The following is a 25,268-nucleotide window of genomic DNA, read 5'->3' as shown; positions in this document are numbered from 1 at the left end:
AAGCCAGTAATAATCAGTCCAGTAAAATGTCTGTAAATACACAGAACATTTAGCCACTCAACCACAAAAACTGCCCTCAAGGATTTGCTTTGTAGTGACCAGAAAAAACTCATGCAAAAAATACTGTATTATAACTTTCTCTCATTTTCCCTCTAAATCTCACACTGCACCTATTTTATTTCTCGCTCTTTTTCACACTCTCTTGTTCACTTGCCCTCGTGCCCTCTCTTGCTCTCTGGGGAGGCACGGTGTGATTGTAGTGAATGATTAAGAGGGAGGGCCTCAGGAACAAAACAGCTGATTAATTCTAAGCACAGTGTGACTGAATGAGCTGGCATTCTCGCTTCAGAGGAGAGGCTGTCAATTTCCGAGCAGGCCTCACAGCAACAGCTGAGGACGAGCAAAAACTCTGGACCCGCTGTTGGACTTCTGGTATCATGAAGTCAAAGGGAGAGAGCAATTATATGTCTTAAAGCAATAGTTCAACATGTTGGGAAATTTCTTTCTTTCTTTCTTGCCGAGAGTTAGATGAGAAGATTGATACCACGCTAAATATGAAGCTTCAGTCAGCAGACAGTTAGCTTAGCTTAGCATAAAAACTGGAAGCAGGGGAAAACAGCTAGCCTGGCTCTGTCCAAAGGTAACAAAATACACCTACCAGCACCTCTAAAGCTCACTCATTAACATGTTAAATCTTGTGTGTTTAATCCGTACAAAAACCAAAGTGTATGTGTGGGATTATTTCTTTGCTGGCAGGAATGACTTCCTGAAGTGAGTTTGCCAGTTACAGGCGGAGACTTCATGAAGTTACTGCTCCTGACCAAGAAATAGTCTGGCACATAACCCTCTGTAAAATCAGAACTTCTTGTTTTTACACTTTGGTTTTTGTACAGAGTAAACAAATGTTTAGTGTTGCCTTAGGACAGAGCCAAGCTAGCTGTTTCCCCCGTTTCCTCGTTTAACTAAGTTAAGCTAACTGGCCGCTGACTGTAGCCTTACATTTAACGGACAGATATGAGAGTGACATCGAATCTCTCATCTAATTCTCGGCGAAAAAGCAAATAAGTGTATTTCCCAAAATCTCGTAGTAGATTATAGTTTTAACAGAAGCAGCTGTACAAAAACTTTGCCTGAATAAAATATATTAAAAAAAGCCTTAATGTATGACTTAGATCAGGAAATATTTTATCAAAGAATAAGTGAAGGACAATCTGGTCAAGCACTTTATGTCAACTTTCGATACTTACGCCTAATAAACATGCCAACATGTTGCAGGCAGTGATTCAGCAGCAACTCATCCACGGAGAATTGGTGGGTCTTGGATGCGTAACTAGAGACAGATGGTTTCATAAGAACCCTCCTTCATGGGCTTCACGTGCTCCTCGAAGTCCGCCCGCTCCATCTGCCTACTGCTCCTCTTAAAGGAAATGACACTGATGGCTGAGGCTCAACATTTACACATAAAGGAGCACAGTATGCTCCTGCCCTCCTGATGCTGTTGCACCTGGTGGGCTAAAAATAACACTGTGAAAGCTCTGTATCTTTCAGGCTAATTACATGTGGGTCTCTGACAATACTGCATGCTGTATCATTACAGTGATGGATTAGGAGGGGCCCTGTATCTGTGTCCTAATTGGCAAACATAACAGTTATTCAAGCCAGATAACATGTGAAGAACAGTGTGGAAGATTAATGTTTGATACCAGTTCCTCAGGATGATATTTATATGGAGACACTGATTGTCAGCCTGTTCGGTTTTGTGTACTGAAAACCCCATAATGCATTCAGCCTTGAGGCTCCTCGGCCTTCTGGGCCTCAGTGGATAAAGTCCAGACAATAGAGTCCCTTTCTATAGATATTCATCCCTGGGGCCATGGAAAGAGGAGCAGACAGAGGGAACAAACCAACCACTGCACCAGTGTGAGAGGAGGAGCGTGTGCAACCTTAAAACCCTTCCCTGTCTGTTGCAACCTCTAATGAGGAGTCAGGGGAGGACCTGTGGGTGTGTGATTTTGTATGTGTGTGTATATTCTATTTTTACACCCAGGAGAAGAGTAAACTAGAGAATTTCTACAACAGCAATTAATTAATTGCCACCAAACTTTCATGCCTCAGTGGACGTATACAGCATACACTGTAAAACCAAGTTTATTTATAGACAGTAATGTAAAAATAGCAATCTAATCTAGACTTGATTACATTTTCAAGGTCACAGAGCAAAGCTTAGAGCTAAATGCACATGCTACAAACTGGAGTTTAACAGTGCAGAAATATGGACACAGGAAAGAATAACAACCATTTTTAAAAATCTATTAATGTGTCCTTGTGTATTTAAACTCGAATTAATGTGGATTTTAATTCGATGATCTGGATTACCTAATATATTAATAATGACGGTGACACATCCTTAATGAATGGTTAATCACTGTACAGTCAGAAATTAATTGATGCATGATGTGACAAAGCGAAAATAAAATAAGGTTGAGGATTTAAACTGTACCATGATAGATGTAGATTAAAGATTAAAATAAATTAGTTGTACTAACCCATTTATATTTTATGAGAGTACAAGATGAGAAATGTACCACTTTTATTGCTCAATCTGAGACAGGACAGCCTTAAATTTGAATCACGAGAATAATTTAAAATTTGTATCAACCAAAAGACAGCTTGTTGAGCTCTAATCTCTGTCTGCCTACTACAACATGTGGATAAGTTATGAGGAAGCAGAAATCAGGGTATTAGACAACTCATAAGAAGGAAAATTCTTAGGAATAACGCACACACACTTATAGACATATACACAGAAAGAGACACACACACACACACACGTTGTTGTGTCCTGTCCAGATGGTTGGCCCAGCCAACCACATCAGGGATTTCAGTACCATGGAGAGAGACATGCAGGACTGCTGCTGAGAAAACACGCAGCTGTCGGCATCATGAAGAGAACTGTGTGTGTGGAATGTGTGTGTGTGTGTGTGTGTGTGTGTGTGTGTGTGTGTGTGTGTGTGTGTGAGAGAGAGAGAGAGTGAGATCAGACAGAGTGAGATAGATAGATAAAGAGAGAGAGAGAGAGAGAGAGAGAGAGAGAGAGAGAAAGAGAGAGAGAGATTATTTCTTGCTGCAACATGTGTACCTGGAAATTTGTGGGTTCATTTATTTATATTTATCAGTTGTAAGAGTGTTTGAGACAAGAAAAAAAGACAAGCAGGAACAAAACAACTGCTCAAAATCTCATAAATCACAGAAGAACAGCATCGAGAGCATAACAAATGGAAGAGACTTAAGTCAGAAGCAGCATGCAATGTGTCAACCTCCAGTCACAACAAGACAACACACACAAACACACATAAGCCTCAGGTGAGTGAACAGAACACAAACAACAAGATTTATTCGTGACTCACTCAGTCCTTTTGACAAATGCATGTTTGACTGCAGTACACGCGTCTGAGGAGGTAAACAGCACAGGAGAACGGGAAGAAAAAGTTTCCACTTCACAAATTGCTGAGTGTCTCTATGAAACTGATGATGCAGTTTCCCCAGTTTGGTTAATTAACAACCCTTTACATAATTTTGCAAACTTTAGTTATGTCAATGGCTCTAAACAGTACTTTACTTTTGCATGATTATTCATAGAAATATTCACTCCATATTGGTAATCTAGAACTTCAATTTCACTGCTGCTGTTGCTCTGACTAAGAACAGCTTCAAGGCATTATCCAGCGATTTAGAATTGCACGTCACTAAAGTTGGGGGACTCACCAGAGACAGATTAAAAAAAGAACGGTCAAAATCAAAGCAACAGAGACCGACATATCCTGAACTTTAGTCTCTAGTATGGGTGAAACAAACAAAAAAAACCCCACTGGATCCTACATTTTCCATAATGCAACCCAATAGCAAAAGCCCACTTTTTAAAAACAACACACCTCCTGTGTGTAACTCAGGCTTTCTGTTAAAAATGTTCTCAAGCCCAAGCTGAGATAACCCTGATGACATTACAATGACATCACCAGGGTCATTTTTTTCAAATCTTAGAAAGTTCCCTTCTTGGCCAGAGAAGACATTACACAACTGTTTGCACAGGTTGAGTAGTACTCTTCATGACGAGTAAACTCGATGTGTAAAATCTGAGGAGTGCCCCTTTAAATGGAAGTTATTAAGCATCACACAAAAGTTAGGCAGACACCCACTCAGTGAGGCTAAAGAAAGTTTAATACATACAATTTCTTTTCAGTTTAGTTTGGTATCCTAAAAAAACTCTGATGTACTTAAAACCCATATTCATGATGAGCCACTGGAGTAGATTTATGGGACCCAGCATACTTCGCCCTTTAACAAGGACACAGACGCGTACCCATGTGCATCTCAGCCACAGGGAAAAGTGCCAAGTCAAGAGATCTGTCATCTATAAAAACACACAAGCACATTTTCACAAGCGAGGGGAAGCTGGGTAATCACAGCCCAGCAAGAATGGAGGTCAGTCACACTAACAAAATGAACAAATAAAACAAGATGATTAGAAGTAATTACGTTATTAAGCGTATTGTCCTTTGTGAAGTTGAAATTACATAATGATCACTAGATACTGTAATGCATACAATTAGCCTACTAAAAGTAAAGTTTAAAAGTGGAAGCTACAGTACAGGAATTGCTTTGGGTGTGTTTTTGTGCTTTAAGCCACCAGGAGTCCTCTGAATTAACAGGGATGTTTATAGTTTATTATTATCATGCTAAGTGCCTAGGCATGCTCTGCTGCACCATTTAAGCATTGTAAGCAGGGTAAATGTGAATCACCCTGCTTTCTGCTCCTCCCTACTGAAATGCTATTTAGTGCAGTGAGGCCTATTATTCATCTGATAACAATATGCTATTATGCTGACCCTTGAATAAAAAAAAATATCTATAATGCAGGATAACAGCTGAAAGAAATGCCTTAATGTGCTTTATAGTGGAAAATCCCTGCCAGTTACATTAAATCCACGATAGTGTCACATCTGTCGCTTTCTCACCAACACAATGTGCGCAGTACGTGCTATGTGAAGCTTAAAAGTCTGCCAGAGGACAGGCTGTGTTTAGTTAAAGAGATGCAGTTTGTTAAAGTGATTCAATTTGGCTCAAGTCTGCTCATGATAAGAAAGATGCCTGGATTATTTCCCAGACTGCCTATCACTTGGTGTATGTGTGCTCAGTGTGGGGCTGGCTGAACGGACATTGAACTGGTAGACAGAGAGGCAGCTGGGCGTAAGATTTGTTTGCTGGATCCCAAATGACTCTTTATTTCCTATTCTTTCTCCTCAAATCCATCCTTACATTCTCCTCTCCTCTCCTCCTGTTGCCATTGCTGCGTCGATGACAAGCCATTATGTCTTCTACGATGTTAATTTTTTTCTGCATCTGATCTAAAAGACATTTTGTAAGATAGGGGTCACAATATAAAAAGGATTTTATGCTTTACCAATAAAAAGGAAGCTCTGTTCAATGTGAGCAGAGATAAAAACAAACAAACATTAGAGCACTAACAAACTGTGCCAGCTGTAACTGTGTCATATGTAGCTTTCTCCCTGCTTTGTAATGTGCCCTGCAGGAGTTCCTGAGCAAGTCAACCACAAAAACACATGGCCTACCCTTTAGGCCATTCCAGCACACAAATACATATTCAAAAAACATGGCTACAGGCACACTTGAACATGCACTTCACTGGTATTACGACTCCTGCCATTCATTTGTAGAGAGAACAAGTGCCACCAGGCTGGAATGGAAAATAAAAAACGCACTGAGAGGGAGGAGACGAGGATTTAATGCAGAGTGCCCTGTGAGTGTTGTGACACAGACAGACAGAAGGAAGGAAGAAATAAAAGAAAGAAACAAAGAAGGAAAGACAGACAGAAAGCAAGCAAGAAAGAAAGACTTGATTAATTAATCAGAATCAGCTTTATTGCCAAGTAGGTTTACACATACAAGGAATTTGCTTTGGTATTTTGGTGCAAAACGATAAACATAGCAGAAATATAAAAGACAGATAAAGCAAAGTACTGCAGGTCAAGAAATGTTTCCCAAACCCCGTGTTGACATATTTGAATGTCTTGTTTAGTCTGATTAATATTTCAAAACCCAAAAATATCCAGTTTACTATAGGATATAGATATAATCTACCCATTGTTTTTACATGAGCTGAAAAGGAAAATCAGCTTCCAAAGTTCAGCCTAACTGTGAGAGATACAGCATCTGATGTGCATCGTCCTCTACTTTACACTCTCAGCCACACATACTTTAACATTTACTGTCAGTGTGTCCTCAGTGTTACAGCCTTTCACGCTATCTCATGGCAGGTGTGCTGCAGCCAAATAACAATTTAAAGACACTGCAGCCCAGAGTGGGTATTTTTGTGTCTGAAGGTGTGTAACTATATGAGTGAGTAAATGTGCCTCTGCAATACGGTAAAGCTGTGTCCCAGACATATTCTCTCCCTCAGGGTACAACCTGATAAACACAGTGATTCACTGAGGCTCACAGATCTGAACACTAAATTAACTGAACAAACAAGGCTAAGTGAAAGATTTCAGTGATCATGATCCCTTAGGTCTAACATAGCAGTACAAATGGCCTATTTTACTATTTTAGTAACTTCCTCTATTCTTGAATCTTTTCCTATTTATTTCTGCTCTTTCTACTAATCTCTCAAAGGTCAAATGTTTTCATTTTTATCCATCTGTGTCCAGAATCCTTTAAGTGGTTTCTCCCTCTATCATAATCCTCCTAAATGACAATAGACCATTTCCATTCTGATCCTTAACTATGCTCTGAGTTTCCTCAGTCAGTCAAGTGTTCAGGGACTTGCCTGGGGTGAAGAAGAATTAGAGCGCTAATGTAGGAAGTGTGGAGCTCAACCCACTCACCTCCCTCCCTCCCTCCCTCCCTCCTTCCTCTAGTCCTCCATCCCTTTGTTTGACTAAGTGGGAGAAGTATTCCATGGGACAAGGAATTTAAGATTAAAGAAAAAAATTCATGAGGGACACTGAGCTTGGACGAGTGTAATGAGGAAGGCACTGATTAATAAAAAGACAGAGGTGTTTGAAAGCTCACAGGCTGATTGGTATTCTGAGGCACACGAGAGAGAGAGAGAGAGAGGGAGAGAGAGGAGACAGATTCAACTGATAACATTGTCTCCCCTCTCTGTTGTGGGTCTCTGCTGATAAAGAGGACTTAGCCACACCAGACAAACACAGGCTACAATGGAAAGGCTAGCCAGCACGCAGTGACCCTCTTGGTATTGACACATGGGGCCCCTGGGTGACTCAGTGCTTTTGTGCAGCCACAGGACAGCCTCCATGCCAAGCCCGCAGACCTGTGGGAATCTTTGTACAGTATACTGCCGGGCAAACTGCCGTTGAAACAGGCTACTAATAAGGCAACGTCAGCGGTAGCACTTCATCAGGCACATGGAAGTCTTTACTATGCTCTCTCCTCTCTGTTTTTATCCTTTTTTTTATGTCCAAACGTTTTTGTTCCTTCTCATCATACTTTTTCTCTAGCTCTAGCTCTTCTCTAGCTAGAATTCTAAGTATTTCTTCTCAAAAGAAATGATGTTGTTTAAGTCATTTATCAAACAACAAGACTGAGAGTCTACACCTATGCTAGTGGTTCTGTGAGACTGTACTTAGGCACAGTGGTGCGTTGAGCTAAATGGTAACATCAGTATGTTAACATGCTCAAAATGACAATATGAACTTATTAACTGATGTTTAAAAGGTATAATGTTTACCATGTTCACCATCTTAGTTCAGCATGTTAGCATGCTAACATTTGCTAATTAGGTGGTGCTAGAGTCAGGGGATTAGGAAATACATTAGGATTCAACCTCTGGGGACCATGAATATCTGTACAAAATGCCATGGCAACCCATATAATAATTGTTGAGATATTTTCATCTGGACCAAACTGGTGGACTGAACAACCGAACGACCGACAGACCTACATTGCTATCCCTCTCAGCGTGGCTAAACATTTGCCGATTCCAACTCTCAAATCTGAGGATTTGCTGCATTTCTGTCTTATATTATTGTAAATTGAATATATGTGGGCTCTGGGACATAGTAATGGAAAATTTCTCTATTTTCTTGCTTCTTTTTTCTTTTATAGAATAAAAGATTAATTGATAAATAAAAGAAAAAATAATTGACTAAGTGATAATGAAATTAATTGCTCTGTGGATCATACAACAAAAATGACAGGCCCCTTTGTCACTTTAATTCTCTGGTCTATTACATTCTTTTTCAGCATTTTTCAGAAACTTCTAGGCCCACAACAACATATATATATATATATATATATATATATATATATATATATATATATATATATATATATGATGAGGAAGGCACTGATTAATAAAAAGACAGAGTATATATATATATATATATATGTGTGTGTGTCCCCACTGCTGTTCTGCATAGGTCTGAACCCCCTCAGCCAAATAATCAACAAGACTGGCTATGGATACCGACTCAGGAACGGGGCCACCATCAGTCACCTCCTCTACATGGATGACATCAAGCTATACGCTAAGAGCGAGCGGGACATCAACTCACTGATCCACACCACCAGGATCTACAGCTCTGACATTGGGATGTCATTCGGGCTTGAGAAGTGCAGTCGAATGGTGACAAAGAGAGGGAAGGTAGTCCACACAGAAGGGGTCTCACTCCCAGAAGGAACAATAGCAGACATTGAGGACGGTTACAAGTACCTTGGAATACCACAGGCAAATGGCAACCTCGAAGAGGCAACAAGGAAGACGGCAACGGCCAAATACCTCCAACGAGTAAGGCAAGTCCTAAGAAGTCAGCTCAATGGCAAGAACAAGGCCCAGGCAATAAACAGCTACGCCCTGCCAGTGATCAGATACCCTGCGGGAATAATAAGGTGGCCAAAGGAAGAGATACAGACCACAGACGTTAAGACGCAAAGCTCCTCACCATGCATGGAGGGTTCCATCCCAAATCCAGCACCCTGAGACTGTGCGCTAGCCGTAAGGAAAGCGGCCGTGGACTAGTGAGTGTGAGAGCCACTATCCAGGATGAAACATCCAAGATCCACAAGTACATCCAAGATAAGGCCCCAACAGATGCCGTGCTCAGGGAATGTCTCAGGCAATGGGGAACAGAGGAAGACGTGCTGGAGGAAGGACCATCATGGGAGGACAAACCCTACACGGGATGTACCACCGGAACATAACTGAAGTGGCTGATATCAAGAAGTCCTACCAATGGCTAGAGCGGGCTGGATTGAAGGACAGCACAGAGGCACTCATCATGGCTGCACAGGAGCAGGCCCTGAGAGGCCCAGATCTACCACACCAGACAAGACCCAAGGTGTAGGCTGTGCAAAGAGGCCCCTGAGACAATCCAGCACATAACTGCAGGGTGTAAGATGCTGGCAGGAAAAGCATACATGGAGCGCCATAACCAAGTAGCTGGCATAGTGTACAGGAACATCTGCACTGGGTATGGACTGGAAACCCCAAGGTCAAAGTGGGAAACACCTCCAAAGGTGGTAGAGAATGACAGAGCCAAAATCCTGTGGGACTTCCAGATCCAGACTGACAGAATGGTAATGGCGAACCAGCCTGACATCGTGGTGGTTGACAAACAGCAGAGGAAAGCTGTTGTGGTTGACGTGGCGATACCAAGTGATGGCAACATCAGGAAAAAGGAACATGAGAAATTAGAGAAGTACCAAGGGCTCAGAGAAGAGCTGGAGAAGGCCTGAAAGGTGAAGGCAACAGTGGTACCCGTGGTCATCGGAGCACTCGGGGCAGTGACCCCCAAACTGGAGGAGTGGCTACAGCAGATCCCTGGAAGAACACCAGACATCTCGGTCCAGAAGAGCGCAGTACTGGGAACAGCAAAGATACTGCGCAGAACCCTCAAGCTCCCAGGCCTCTGGTAGAGGACCCGAGCTCGAAGGATGAGACCACCCGGAGGGTGAAGGGCGAAGTTTTTTTTTTTTTTTTTATGTAGTTAGTAATATAATATATATAGTTTCATGACCTAACTTGACATCAGCTCTCTTGTGATGGAGGATAGGGTTAATTAAGTGGGTTAACTAGGGGATGATTTAATACCTGCCTAATCCTATGCATCCCCCAACAGAGTAGAAGTGACAAAGACAGATCCTCTGACCCTGATTCTGTGTTACACAGCCATTATAAGTGCATGTTTGGGTGTACACATGCTCATGAATGCCAGTGAGTATGTGCACTGTAATTGTGATGAGGGGGGGGATAGGCAGGAACTTCAGAAGATCATGCTCGTTCTTGCTCTACATCGTTACTGGATATGATGGCCTCTGGTCATCTAGATAGGAGGCTTCTCTTGCCCTGGCATGCAGAGATGATAAGCATGAGAGAAGACTGGAGCTGAAACTAAATTGCTCTGTCTAGACACAACCAAGGCAGAAAAACTGAAGTCAGTGATGCTTTAAAATACTGATTTGTGAGAAAAAAATCAATTCATGTGAACAGTAACAATAAATATAGACAGCAAATGGCACAACCATAGTTCTTAAATTCACACAAGGAAGACATTTGGGTTGTAAAAACTAAAGTTTTCCTTGTGAGAGGACAGGCTGCTTCTTTTGCTATGCTTTCAGTGTTTGCAGCACACACAGCTAAAGTAGACGACTAATCAATATAGCAGCCTGCAGGCAGGGGAGTCCTGTTCCCTCTTCCCTCTCACCAACTACTGTATTTCACTGCAGCAAAAAGGAGCTTTCTGAAAAACAGAATCTATGCAGGGCTGGGCTGGCCTGAAGGGTCTATGCAGAGAGAACAGCTTCATTAAGTTCTGTTCTCTTTCATGAGAGGATCATGAGGTTTCACAAACAGGGACAAAAGAAAAGAATAAGGCTCATATTTAAATTACTTGGCCAAATCATGTAGTCTTTTTCTGTTGACACATTCTAAATCATTCTATATACAGAGACCATTCCCCACTTTCCCTCTTCCTTCTCTCTTCTCCAACAAATCAACACGACCATAAAAACCTGAAACAATAAAGAGACCATCCTGCCGCCCCTCTCTCTCTGGTCTCAATCACAACATCGGCACACCCAACCCCCCCGCCAAACCTCCCCTGCTACACATACAGACACAGGAGACAGATGCAGGAAAAGTGGTCCTGATGTGTGACTCAACTACAAAGACAAATGACCTTCGCTTCAGGTCAAAAACACACAAATATCAACCACCCCCATATAAAACACCAGAGGCCAATCACAAGGGCAGGCAGGTCCTTATCTATATGCTCGACTGCATCCATGAGCCTTTTGCTGGGGTCACAGGTCAACACCACCAAACCTACAGCGTGAAATGTATTATGATCATCAGCAGAGCATACGTTCTTTCCTCCAAACACCAATATCATTTAAACTGAAGGAACAATACATTAATTAATGGCTACACTCCAGATGACACAACAAAGACACCATTCTTTCATTTTCGTTTCTTATAAAAGCTTTGTACGTGACTGATTCAACAGCTGTTCTGTATGATCCACTTTGAAGAAATGACATGGAATCTGTCAGATGTGTTTCACCAACATGCACGGATTTCCACAAAGCACACTACAGTACACACAATAGTGCGCAGTGTTGCTCAGACATGATACATTTTCACCACACAGAGCAGCAATCGATGCATAAGGCCCACTTCACTCCAGGAAGTGATCATGAGGGGGAGCGCAACAGGAGATGAGGAGGGGGATGGTGAGCTCATGGTGTAGAGCACAACCGAAAGAAGGGAACAACACCATCTCATGAGCTATTGATTCAGCCACTCCATCCATGTTTACTGCCCTTCCTCGAACCCCAGCTCATGTAAAAGAGGAGCAAAAAGGAGGGGAAGGAGGAGGAGAGGGGAGAGAAACCTGTAAAGTGTTCTTTCTCCCAACTCAGGACAGATTGATTTACAACCACAGCTGCTCTCTTTCGTGAACATTGTCCCTGAATCGGACACCCGGTCAAACACACCAGGGAGCTTTTTTAAAGAAGTTAATAAGTATTCAAGTTTTGCTAATCCTTATATTCAATGTTGATTCACCACCTCAAAGAAAAAACGCCAGATGTGTCCTGCCTAACACCTAACATTAGCAACTGTGCTGCTTCATAGTCTTGTGTGCTACAATTCACTAGTAATGTAACTGCAGCAGTTAACAGTTGGTGAGGAAAATATGTTAAACACTTTTGAAAATGTAATGCCTCATCTCTAATATATTCTGGTTGTGCTGCTCCTTGTTGTATGAGACACAGAAGGTTTGTGAACCAGTGTGACTTTGCACAGGTCCTTCACTGGTCTTCATAATTCATTCTGAAGGAGGATTGTCATGGTTTTGGGCTTGTGTTCTGTTATTTCCTGTTTTATTTTGAACCTTGCCTGTCTGTGGATTTTGGATTTTGCCTGCTCACCGTTGGACTTGTGTTTCTGTTTTGGACTGCTTACCTGCTGAGAGTTGCTTTTGCCTGCCAATTCAGTGTAAGGCTTCTTTTGTTAATAAAATTACTGATCTACACCAGCTCTACCTGCTAATCTTCGTTTGAGTCATATTCCATTGAATTTTCCTGTTTGACACACCATAACAAGGATAAGTCAAGCAACAGCTTCACACCCTCATCACTGGTCCCTGATGACCGAGCAGTCGCATGATATCAGCTTGACTTATGCAGATAGTTACTGTGGAGGAAATCCCAGAGGGAATGGACTGACAGCAAATCAATCACCTACAGTAATTTAAGTGTGTGTGAATTTGACAGCTGGCCCTTGAGAATAATGCACTATTATAACATACTTACATGCCACATGAGAAAATATGTTATTTTGACAACGCACCAGGACCAGACCAGGCTTTCCAAAAGCAAAGAACACTTGCAGTGTCATCTGTTTCAAGTTTTTAAGAAATAATTTTTAACATAAAGTTTGTGTTGGTGACACAATCGTAATATTGTCCTTGTTATTATTGTCCTGGCTAAGGAAGGTACCCTTAAAGTATGACATTTTGGGAATATGCTTTTTAGAGTCATATGAGAAGATTGATGCTACTCTCATGTTTGTACGCTAAACATGACGCTAGAGGCAGCAGGGGTAAGCTTAGCTTAGCATAAAGACTGGAAGCAGGGGGAAACAGCTAGCCTGGTTCTGTCTAAACGTACAAAAATCCACCTCACAGAACCTCTAAAGCTCACTAAGTAACACATCTTATTTGTTGTGTAAGTGACTCCAAGAAGTCATTCCTCACGCCTGAGAAAGTCTTTATGCTAAGCTAAGCTAACATGCTGCTGGCTCTAGCTTCAAATTTAGCAAAAAGACATGAAAGTGGTTTCAATCTTCTCACCTAACTCTCAGCAAGAAAGCGAATGAGTGTATTTCCTAAAGTGCCAAACTATTCCTTTAACATAAAGACAATAATGTTTGTAAAACTCACTTTGAGGGATTACAGTATTTCCTGTCAGAGGCATCCATTTCTCCCTATGGGTGTCAAGTGATTGACCATAAGCAGAGCGTAACAATGTGTGCTCTTGTGCTTTGCACAGCAGACACACTAAATAAAACCAAATCTCTGACAAAACCAAAAAATGTTTTATGTTTACTGCAATTTTCAAGTTCAATGGCAGCAAATACTCTAAGTCATACATGGTGAATGCCTGCAGACACTGCCAAGAATAGTGTAAAGGAGAGGGATGACTACACAGCTGCAAGAAACATAGAAACGCAGTCTTGAAGCTGAAGATTTCATGCTAACCTGATGAATCATGAGTGAATCTTTCTTTTTAGGTATTTCAAGTTGCCATGTGAAGAATCTGATGTAGATTTATTTTGGCATCTTTCACAGACTAAAGCCTTGAGAACAGAACTGACCTGAGAATTGCCTGTTCACATCTTATCCCAAATGTCAATTCTTCTGCAGACTTGTAATTTAAAAGAGCTGAAAGGATGAGTTATGACAGTAGCTGAAATGACTTAACCTATTTTTCACTCTCCTCCTCAGACCTATGAGTTGCAGAGATGTTCAAAGTGAAAAGATTTTTTTCTTTGTATGAATGACTCAAGAGACTAACTTCCAAATTAGTGGGTACAGGGTCATTTTCAGAAAAATAATCAAATCATTTAATTGAACAAAAATAATGGGAATGGCATAAAATGACTTTATCCAGTGCTCTTAATCTACAGTCGATTTCAAGTCTTCAAGTTGACAGTGTGATGAAAACATCACTGTAAGCCATATGAACACACTGCTCTTCCCACTCTACAGTGGTGGCATCCTCCTCCTTTCGCCTCTTCCTGTGTCCTATCTGAGGTGGATCTGCCCAGAGACAGCACTAACAAGCCAGAACCATGGGGTAATGGTGTCTCCGTCACTGCTTGGGCAGCTGTCCAGAGATACAGTACATGCACAGGCAGGGGTACAAAGAAGGAGAGAGTGATCGGGCCAGCAGGCAGAGAGAAAGGCGGGGAAGGGAAAATACATAGGAGAGAAAGGGACAAGCAAACACTTCTTGCTTTCAGAGCCAAAACACGCTTTTAGCATCCAATTTCTGCTGGGGCCCTGCAGACAGCAAAGAGATGCATGCAGCTTTTTCTGAAGAATGTACTGTGCAAATAATAAGAGAAACACTGCACTGATGACCAGCACCAACTTTGAATTTACTTGCAAAAGCTTTAAGATCAACAGAAAACCATTTCATGTCAAGGAAATATTAGTTTGCCATGTTTTTTTTTCATTTATGAATTGAGAATACTACCAAAGAGGCCATGAGGAATTTTTAGACACATCTTTGTCTGTATTTTAGATTTGCAGTGCCATATTTCCACTAGAGCTGAAACAATTAGTTGATTATTCGATTAGTTGATTAACAGAAAATTATTCGACAACTATTTTAATAATCGATTAATAGTTTAAGTAATTTTTCATGCAAGAATGCCAAAAAAATTCAAGTGGGAGAATTTGCAGAAATGAATCTCAATGGGTTTTGGGCAGCTGGTCGAACAAAATAAGCTATTTGAAAATGTCACCTTAGGTTCTGGGAAATTGTGAGAGGAGAAAATAATCGGAGGATTAATCAATAATGAAAATAACCGTTAGTTGCAGCCCAAATTTCCACTGGAGGATGTTGGTCTGTTTGCTCTTATAATCATCATCATGGCCTTGTGTTTTCATTGTGGCTGCTATTAAATATAGCCAGATACAAATGTGCCAAATTTGGTACAGCAAGATTAAATTAGTCCAGTATTACAGCCGCTGAGGCACCAGTATCTTGCATGGATTTTGTGTGTAGTCTGTGAGTTGTGTGTGAGAGAGTGTGTAGTACAAGCAGTGCTTTAGTCAGTTGTTCTCCACCAGCTGGGACTTGGACTGAGGGCAGACAACCCGTGCATATGTGTCACCACAGAACATATGCAAACACGCATTGCAAATCTGGCCAGTTTGCACATAACACACCTGCACACACAATGGCATATACTCAATGTAATCTCTATATGGTCTGTTGTCTGTTATGAGCATATAGATATAAGTCAATATCAGTTGAAAGCTTTTGAAAACTGAACACTGACTGGATGAAACAGAAGATAAAATCTATTCTCAAAAAAAAAAAGGATGGTGAGACTGTGTAATGGATTTTTGGTCTTTCATAAGAATAAACAACCGCTATGAGATAGTTAGGCCACTCAGTCCCAGAAGCAATGATGTGATGTGATGTTATTGTAGTGGCAGGTTTGCACTCACTCGGTCTCATATTCATAGGGGTGTGCGACCGACAGATAGGAACCGGGACGTGTTTTTCTGTGGAAGCAATATTACCTCCGGAAAATGTTCCCTTTGTCAGGCGAGAGCAGAGACAGACAGACAGGCAGGCAGGTAGGGAAGCAGAGAATACGATGGATGCAGATGTGAACGGTTGACAGATCAATACAAAGATTAGCTGACATTTTTAGCAATATGAAAATCTGAGTTTTACTACACAGGATTTACAAATGATGCAATGGTAAGTGGGCTGTTAACAAAGAGGCACAAACACAAAAGCACCATATTGCCTGTTAATTGACTACATGATCCTCTGATACTGAGAAATAACCAGAAACTGTTATAGCAAGCACATCCACCCTTCTGGTAATTGTGTAATAGGCCTATTGTGTCTTAAAGTTTAGAAGGAATATGAGACTGTAAAGCGCTCTTCAAAGTCTGACTCTTTGCTCTTTGTCTTTGTTTCCTGTTCTGGCGTCTAAATACTTTGTTTTCATTCGACTAATATCTCTCACTTTCATTGTCTTCCTTCCCTCTGCTCTCTCCAACTCATCCCTTCCACCTGATCCCCTCTCCTACACAGCCAACATTTCTATCTCTCTGCTTCTTTCTCTTTGTCTCGTCATATTCTCCGCCACATCACCCACCATCCAATAATACATAAGTGCGAGATATCAGCTGGACGGCGCTCTGCTGCCGGCTGCATCGGGCTGTCTCTTCATTTTAACTTTCTGCTGTAATCTGCACAAAGATTATTCGGGTTCTGCATGCAAGTCAAAACAAAATGCTCAACTAGTCAAGCAGTGGAATAAAAGGGCACTGGGAAGAAAGTGGGAGATGTAAATACATTATATAACCATGCATGCATAACGAGTTCTGCCAGTCATATAGGCAGAGCGATGGTTTCATTATTTTTTTATTTGACTATATATATATATGATGAGCCACCTGTACAAGAAATGCCCACTTATGGAGTCTAATTTTACATCTCTGACATGACTGTTTTCAATGCTCCTATTTCCTGCATCTGTCTTTTTATGTTTTTTTCATCTTATTGTGTTGTAATTTTTGCATAAAATGTGCTATATAAGTTAAATATAAGTTTTATTTGTATTTCTGTTATTATTAATATTATTGTTATTATGACTTACAGACTAAGATAGGGATTAATCGTTTCCCCTGGATAAATTGGTATGTTTTTCCACTTTCACGCAGATGTAATGTAATTCGTATATACAGTATGGGGAAAATGTGCTTAGATTGCTCTACATGTGAGCCAGAGTTAACACAGGTCTTAACTGTCTGATCTAGCAGGTAACCGATAATCCTGATACCCTGATAATACTTGACATAAAGTATGACTATACTTTCTAAATTCAGTTGACAGAGGTAATGAAGCTAGTCATTTGGATTTTATAACATGGATTTCACACATTTTGAGGTATTGATAAGGACAACAGACACTGTATAAAGGGCTTTTTTTCTTGATTAATCGATAATCAGTGATCATCACAATATCCTAAAGCCCAATGTAACATCATCAAGTCTTTTTTTTTGTCGGATGAACAGTCCAAAACCCATAAATATTTCATTTACTGTAATGTAAGACCAGGAAAATCTGCAAATTCTTATATTTGAGAACCTAGAACCATAAAATATTTGGCATTTTTGGCTTAAACGATAAATCAATTGCAAAAATAGTTGCCAATTAATTTTCATGTAGATCGACTAATCGACCGAATTGTTGCAGTTCTAATTTACTTTATACTTTCTTAAGCATTTTCTTCTGACTGCGCGACTTTGATCTTAGACCAAACTGTCTGGTGTACTCATGATTAGAGATGACACTGTTTAAATAATGACCAGGCTTTCTAAGTTGGCAGCAAAGAGCTAACATCCCTCTTCTTTGTCTCTCACACGCACCTGCACATAAACATAGCCTTCAGCTCCTCCGCTGGCTCCCTAGCATCTCCATAAGCGACCTTGAGCAGTGAAGCCTTGTCAGCATCTGCTTCTTTTTGCTATATGCATGTATGCATTAATGACTAAATGTATGAACACAGTCAGCATTCATTATTCAGTCTGGTTCACACAGCACTTCTCTCCACTTTAAATCTTTGGAATGTGGACTTTTTAAGTCCAAGAAACGTGAACAATAACAACAAAGCATTTTGTGTGTGTGTGTGTGTGTGTGTGTGTGTGTGATCTAAGAACTGAGCATCTTCACAGTAAGTCTTGATGTCCTTGTATCTTTGCACATTCTTTATGAGATCCTTATCTTGACATTTAGATCAATGGACAACTGATCAACCACACAAACTGTAGTGGACAACTCTGAAGATCCAATTAGGCTACTGGGGGATTTCTGAGACAAAATCATAGCAAAAAAAAAAAAAAAAAGACTGTTGCTATGCAGGGGAGGAATCTTGAAACAATGAACTACAGTGGTGTGGGAGGTGGAGTGGGATGTTATTGTGTGCAATGTCCAGTAGTCATTCACTGCACAGAAACAGCATCAATTATTCACATTTTCAGATTATAACTTATTCATACAGGATGGAACCTTTAGCATTATGGAAATAGACACTGTTATATGTCTCAAAATTGGAGGATTTTCAATTAAATAAAATTGTATGTGATGGCAAACTAGTCCTCATTTTGCCCTGGAGACCACATAACGACCCCTGCTGGTTCCTACTCCCCTCTGGTTGGCAATCGAGTCCACAGAACCGCTGAATGCATATTAACACCAACAAACAAGACATCACTCATATTAACGTTAGGTGGAGCGATGCAGCTGATCACACACACACACACACACACCTGACTGCAGTGCGTTTGCCACGGTGTCAGAAAGCAACAGAAGCCTCTTCGCCTACCTCCTGTAATTGTTCCAACTCCTTCCTGAGAGTCTCTTGCTCGTTCTCCAGGTCTACATACTTCTGCTTCAGCGCCTGGTTCTCCTCCAGGACGACCAGACCGCACTCAGCAGCCCTGATCTTCTCCCGGTTCGCCTCAGCCAGTTCCTGGGTGAGCCGCTCCAACTCGGCCCGGTACTGATCCACCGATTCCCCGCATCCTCCATCGGCGGCCATCGCCCCTCTCTCTCCGTGTCTCTGTCTGTCCCCCTTTCGGTCTGCGGTTCCCACCGTGTCTCCACCGCTTTGGACAGAGCCACAGAGGCGGGCGGAGGCTGCGAGATTCTCAATATCCGGCCCCCTCTCCTGAGAGCCAGTGCAGGCAGGCAATGGAAATATAAAACGAAATAAAGAATATTTACATTTACCTCAACGGCACCTAACAGCAGGTAAATAACACTGAAACGAGCATAATGGCTGATAGATAGAAGCCTTGCGTTTTAAAACCAGGTCAGTGTTGCCTTCTGTGTGACACTCAGCAAAACATCATTTCTGCTTATTCATGGGTGCAAGGGCGCCATCTGTCCGCTGCTTAGAGGCACAGCTTCTTTCTGTCTATGCAAATTGTACACGTCTCAAAATCCTAGTTGCAGCCAATCACATCCTATTGAATGAACACAGACTTTTGCACATCCTTTAATAGTAGCACACCCGCATCTGTACAAGATAAATGCTCTTGCTGAGACATGTGAAGGAACTGCTTTTACTTCGCATGCACAGTTTTCACACAGTAGACTCTGCTTGCAGGCCTCCATGCTGTTACTGTATATATTTACAGTCCACTTTCCTTTTCGTTCTTGCAGTTTAAAAAAACATGCACAGTATATTAGTAAAGTATGTCTTTCACAGCAAACACTGACTTGTGATAACAGGAAAAACACAGGTGTTCAGGTGTTACTAATAACAGTAACAACTGCTAAATGGAATGCAGCTATAATAAATGTTACTAGTTACACCTGTGTCTGACAAGGCAAGATGTTAGTCATGAGAAAGGTCTACTGAGTTCAGGGTGTAATCTCCATGTTGTCTACTGTAGCCATCTAGCTCTGTTTGTTGTACTGAATATATTTGGTACAATAAACAGACAGTATATGTTGAAATAAACAGACATAGACACACAGTCATATTGCAAATTTCTGCTAGCAATCGAAAAAGAAAAACAGAAAGAAAACCTAAACTCAAAATTAGAATAATGGTGGTGACATCAGTCCAACATTACTCCTGTTTGTAAATGTATGGCTTTTGTACAGCTCAGTAATGCATTTTAAAACGTTATTGTCTGTGATATAGTTTTTTAAAAAACTGTTAGATTTATAATTCCATATTTTGACCTACCAAGTGACAACTGAGACTGCTTTGACATTCATTTGGTCACACTAGTTTTAAGAAACTGATATTCTAATTGAATTTAATCATTTTGAGTTTATAAGTTAATCCTTTTTTTGATGTTCACAAATGGATGATGGGGAGCTTTAGTTGCTCACCTGTTGGCGAATACCTAAGGTCATCTCTGCCTAGTTTAATTCTGAATATATTTTCAACTGATATGTTAGAAAAACAAATGTGTTGAGAAACTTAAAGTGGTTATAATCAATATTTTTACAATAACAATGTATCACATAAAAATGTGAAAACAGTGTGAAAGGGGTCGCTCTGAACCTACAGAGAATAATCAACTGAATCTGCAGCTCCCTTCATCTATATGGAGCTTTACAGTGAGTTTCAGCTCTTTGTTTAGCTGCCTGGCCCACAACTTTGTTTTGGTTTGCTCTCACCGCTCTCATAGTGTCGTTTTCAGCAAAAAAAGCTCTAAAAACCCTCTGTACACTACCTGCTCAGCACCAAATGGCAGACAGACAGAGTTAATATTTAGCAGCTAAAGAGCCAGATATTTTTTCTCAGGAGCTGGTGGAGACCAAAAACAGAGCTAAAAGAGAGTAAATATTGGACTTAATATTCACCAGGTGGCCAGAAACACAACTCCAAATGAAGGCGAATGTTGCTCCATAACTGCTGGATGTGTAAATAAGCAACTGTTCACCATATCAACTTAAAAGGAGATGATAATATTGTGTTCCCAACTTGTTTCCGCTGCCCCCAAGTGGACAAACCCCCCACAGACAAACCTGTGCTTCATATACTTTTAAAGATAAAAGTATATGAAGCACTCAAACAAAACATCTTATTCATCCAGTATGTGAGTCAACTTTCTATGTCAGACTACAACATTAGAAAACAATCTGTATATACTTATTTTATACTGTATTTCCATCATTATCATTAGTAAAATATCTAAATGCATTACTGACCACTAGAAATACAGACATAAAATAACAACAGACTTACTCTTGAGGTAGTATTTACTCTGCAGAAGTCCATTACTGATCTCTGTGAATCTTTTATATTCAAATTGAGCTCATATTAGCACAGCTCAATGAGGTGCTCGTTGTTTCACTGTCATGGCATCAACATGCTTTTCATACGTGAAGAGAGTCCTGTCAATGTGAGTTCCTCTTTCACTCTCAAAGCCAGTCCGGTACTTAACATAATGTAACTTACATTATGATAAAATGATGGTTACACAAGCGTGGTCAAGGTTTTTTGTTTGATGCTCTCCACCAACTATTTTTGTCCTTTAACCCCGCCCCTGCAGCCAAGCTTAAGATAAAGTATCTCACAGCAAACAGATGCAATAAAAGAACATATGACCGGGGTGAGAAGTTTACTCAGAGGCTTGTTAAATTTAATCAGTTATGGTGTTGATAGTGAAGGCGATGCTGTGTTATCTTTTGTATAATTGCTAATTATTTGAAAAATTACCTATATAACACTTCTTGGAAAGAAGGGGATGTGAGCGGTTCATGTCATTGTTTGAGCCTTTTCACAGAACAATATCACTATTTAAGGTGAATGGAAGCAACAGAAACAGTTAAAGTACGTAAAGTGGCAACATTATTACAGAGAAGGTTGTGAAATACATTTACAGTAGCCTAATGTGTAATATCAGTTTAACAAAATAAATAAAGAAGAATAAAGACATCCATATACACGTGGTATTTTGTACGTTTTTCATTTAAGTCACAATTATTTACATATATCTACAGTAATTGTCTATACCTTCAGCTGGTATTTCCACTTTGATCCTATATAACATGTGCTCTAAATTTCCCCGGCTGACCTGCCAATAACCCCGACTTACGAGGCTAAATTAAGGACAGGTTGTCAGAAAGTCAAACAGATGAACAGTCTATGGCAGCTGTGTATCTTATCTCTGACAAGGAAGTGTGGTGTCATGAAAAAATCCAAATGCTCTCCTGCACAATAACACAGCACAAACACAGCTCTTGTATACCGCAGTACCGTGTGCCCTCAAACCTTGGTTTGTACAAATACATCAGTACAGACTTATCACAATGGCTTTTATTACAAAGAAAGCCAACTGAATGCTTTCAGTAGCCAGCCTGGATATTCATTTTGAAGGTCAACTTTATTGGTAAATGAAAAAAAATTGTTCAGTTGTTAACATGCAAACTTTATTTCAGGGTGACAACACAGTATATACAACACATCTGACAACTTATTTCTTTATCGTTTATTTAGCAGGGATAATGCTATCTGCTATCTGTAGTCCCTGGGCGGAGGCCACTAGTGCTGCGCATGTTACAGAGATAAAAGATCAGTAAATCAAAACCTTCCACTTCCAAAAAATAACATATGAAAAACTAAGAAACAAAACAAAAAATAGCAACAATACTAAATTCCCTCTAGGGAGCACCCCATCAGCAATCCCAACACCATTAAAAACACAGTTCATCGGAACATTAAAGTATATCGGTATACTAAAGCAAACATGTCAATTAAACAGTTATTAGTTTATATATTACATAGTAGTTTTGTGTATCACCAGAAACTCATTATGATCTTTGTCCAATTTAAAAAACTTTAACACAATAGTGTTATCATTTGTAAGAATACTGAAGGTGCTATCTGTCTGTCCCCAGTGGGTCAAAATACAGAGTCCTGTGATCTGGGGGATGCATGTCGGTCAGCGAGGCTGGTGGTGATGTCGCTCTGAGGAACAGCCTTGATTGAAGGGGTTCAGGTGAGCAGCATGGCAGCCAGGACACTGCCTGCAGCTGGGGCTTCTGTAAGACCTGGGAGAGAGAAGTTATGTCAAAGAAACAACAAAGAAATCCCTGATTTAACCTGTGATGGCCATACAGTATGATCACTTTTGATTAGATACCTGCTTTAGCCACTTTTCCAGTGTCCAAACATATTGTTTTATTTGATGTATTGCAATACAAAATGTCAACTATCTTTTTAAATGTTTTTATTTTTTATATATGATTATGCACTCTACTGGTTTACAGTTATTAAGTTGAGGATGATGGTAAAAGTGGTCATGGTAATGATTAGTGCTGTTGTTGCTGTTATACACACACATTTATTATTACTGTTTTACTTTAATTAAAACATTTTTATTTTATTGTATTTTATTTTTTAAACTGTTCTTATTGTTTTACGTCATTCCTCTTTTTAAAAGTATTTGCGTATTTGTACTGCTGTTGAAATTGTTAGCTCTCTAAAGCACTTTTCGCTGCATTTTGTGTTTGAAAGATGCTATATTGGACTATAATGGAGATGAACAAATATATGGTGCATTTAAACAAATTATTCTTATATCATATGTACTATTTACAAAGTGAATGGTCTTGTATTACCTCATAATAAAGCAGGGGATGACTGGCTGACTGTATGTGCTGACTGGTCATCAGCTCTATATCCTTCAGTGTTTCAGCCTTCCTCCATTTGGCTCTGCGGTTCTGGAACCAAATCTAAAGCACAAACAACACGTGAAACAAATCAATATTACACACTTTTATCCTGTACTGTGTCATTTATCATTTGGGAGGTCATGCCTTTTGTAAGCCAAAGACCATTCCTATTGTTCCACTGATGACTATTTAGTATAATTTAGTCTATTGTTCGAGGACATTCACTGAATTGTTAGTAACCCCAGTTTTTACAATTAAATAGCAATGTCAGCAATAAATTAGGTGTGTGGTCAGTGTTTGTTGATTTGACCAAAGTTCATCATAAAAGGAATAAAATGATGATGCAGGTTTGACAAGGAAAACTAAATTGTTACTGTTGTATCACAATAATATCACATAAATATTGCTTAATTTTAATATGCTGAAAATTGCAACATTTAAACAAACCAACCATTAATGTGTTATTGAATATTGCCATGATAGTTCTTGGTAAAATCATATAAACAAAAATTGTCACTCATTGACACCAGTGTGCATACGTGCTCATTTCTAAAGTCTGGCAAACAACTGCAGACAAGTCAAACAAATACACTCAAACCACCAATTGTCATTATCATTATTAATTATCATAAATGACAAATGATCGCTGCATGTGTCCTACCTGTATTCGGCCCTCAGTGAGGTGCAGGCGAGAGGCTAACTGGTCTCTGGAGTTGGCGTCTGGATAGTGAGTCTGCTGGAAGACTTTCTCCATCTCCTGCACCTGGAACTGTGTGAAAGTGACCCTCGTTTGCCTCTTCTTCCTCTGACCTGTGAACAAATGACTGTCACTGTCATCTTCATCATCAGCATCATTTAAACATGCACCTAAACAACTCTTCCTTCTATTTTCTAAATTATAATACTCACTCATGCAGTCTGCGGTGGCTTTTGGAGACTCTTCAAGTGGTCTGATTTGTGGAGTTTCTTTTGGTGGAGAGAAAATTCCAACATTAACAGGAATATTTTTATGATAACTGTGTTGTAGCAACTCCTCTTGGGAGAATAAAAAAAGAGTAATAAAAAAACATACCCGCACATGAAAGCTGATTAGATATTCTGGTGTTTTCCTTGATAACAGACCAGTTATGATGAAGTCTTTTCTGTTTTCTGACACATGTGGGCCTCCTCAGTATTTCTTCAATCGAATGGGCTAATTTATTGCGTGGCTGAGATTCCCTTTCTTGATCCATGCAGGACTTTTTCTCTGTGTCTCCTCTATTCCACATTTCCAGTAGTTTATCCCCCACCATCCGATGTCTCTTTATAGTACAGACATTATTCACCAGGAGTTCAAAATATGCCAAACTCCTCTTACGCACACTTCTCAGGCTAACAGTTGTTCTCTGACTTCTCCTCTCAGGTATCTTTGTTGCACTCTACTCTCTGCAAGGTGAGGAAGGTAAGGTTGTCCTCCCTCTCCTGTCAGCCTGTGTTTAACCTGCATCACATGGTCATTATTAGGGAGGAGCGACTGACAGTCTGTAACTGCATACTTCTAGGAAAAGCAATCAGCATCCATTGATGTCAACGTTTTTTTGTTCAGTGTCCCTAAAGAACTTTTAATTTAAGGCGTGCTCATTGTAAATGTGTAAAGTTTTACTCCTGATATTATTATCTGCCCTTATCACTCTTTCACACACACCATTTAAAGAACTGAGTTGTTACATTTACTCTGAGCTTTTATTGCCTTCAATGTAACCAGCATAAAAACAAATTCTTGCATTGTAGGG

The 25,268-nt window shown here is 40.2% G+C and overlaps 2 protein-coding genes across 9 annotated transcripts in view; both read right to left on the bottom strand.

Moving 5' to 3' along the window:
* bicd1a (bicaudal D homolog 1a) overlaps nt 1-21,649 on the bottom strand; it is a 37,277-nt gene extending 15,628 nt beyond the window's left edge. For 2 of the 8 annotated variants that reach the window (XM_044193749.1, XM_044193748.1), the window contains exons 1-2: nt 21,065-21,645; nt 18,680-19,024 (exon numbers count right to left, since the gene is read on the bottom strand). In XM_044193749.1, the coding sequence (XP_044049684.1) occupies nt 18,680-19,024; nt 21,065-21,097 (378 nt within the window). In that variant the 5' untranslated portion in view covers nt 21,098-21,645. Of the gene's footprint in view, nt 1-1,247; nt 1,386-18,679; nt 19,025-21,064 lie in introns of those variants that run through there. The other 6 variants (XM_044193755.1, XM_044193751.1, XM_044193747.1 and 3 more) reach the window with 5 other exon arrangements.
* A 580-nt stretch (nt 21,650-22,229) lies between these two features.
* LOC122875040 (homeobox protein aristaless-like 4) lies at nt 22,230-24,963 on the bottom strand. The gene is made up of 5 exons (XM_044193746.1): nt 24,569-24,963; nt 24,406-24,462; nt 24,158-24,306; nt 23,443-23,556; nt 22,230-22,872 (listed from the first exon to the last, which is right to left on the bottom strand). Exons 1-5 carry the CDS (start codon nt 24,786-24,788, stop codon nt 22,702-22,704), a joined length of 711 nt encoding a protein of 236 aa, XP_044049681.1. The 5' UTR covers nt 24,789-24,963; the 3' UTR covers nt 22,230-22,701.
* Nucleotides 24,964-25,268: the final 305 nt, after the last annotated feature.

This window comes from Siniperca chuatsi, linkage group LG4 (genome assembly GCF_020085105.1).
Source record: "Siniperca chuatsi isolate FFG_IHB_CAS linkage group LG4, ASM2008510v1, whole genome shotgun sequence".
In the NCBI taxonomy this organism is placed as follows: Eukaryota; Metazoa; Chordata; class Actinopteri; order Centrarchiformes; family Sinipercidae; genus Siniperca; species Siniperca chuatsi.
This window is presented reverse-complemented; position numbering and strand designations above follow the sequence as displayed.

What these genes read in the sequence shown, in the direction of transcription:
- LOC122875040 (XM_044193746.1), bottom strand. Translation starts at nt 24,788, where the DNA reads ATGGTGGGGGATAAACTACTGGAAATGTGGAATAGAGGAGACACAGAG. An exon ending in TAATCAGCTTTCATGTGCGG is followed by an intron (nt 24,463 to 24,568) that starts GTATGTTTTTTT and finishes CTCCACCAAAAG; the next exon opens with AAACTCCACAAATCAGACCA. An exon ending in ATCCCCTGCTTTATTATGAG is followed by an intron (nt 22,873 to 23,442) that starts GTAATACAAGAC and finishes TCTCTCTCCCAG; the next exon opens with GTCTTACAGAAGCCCCAGCT.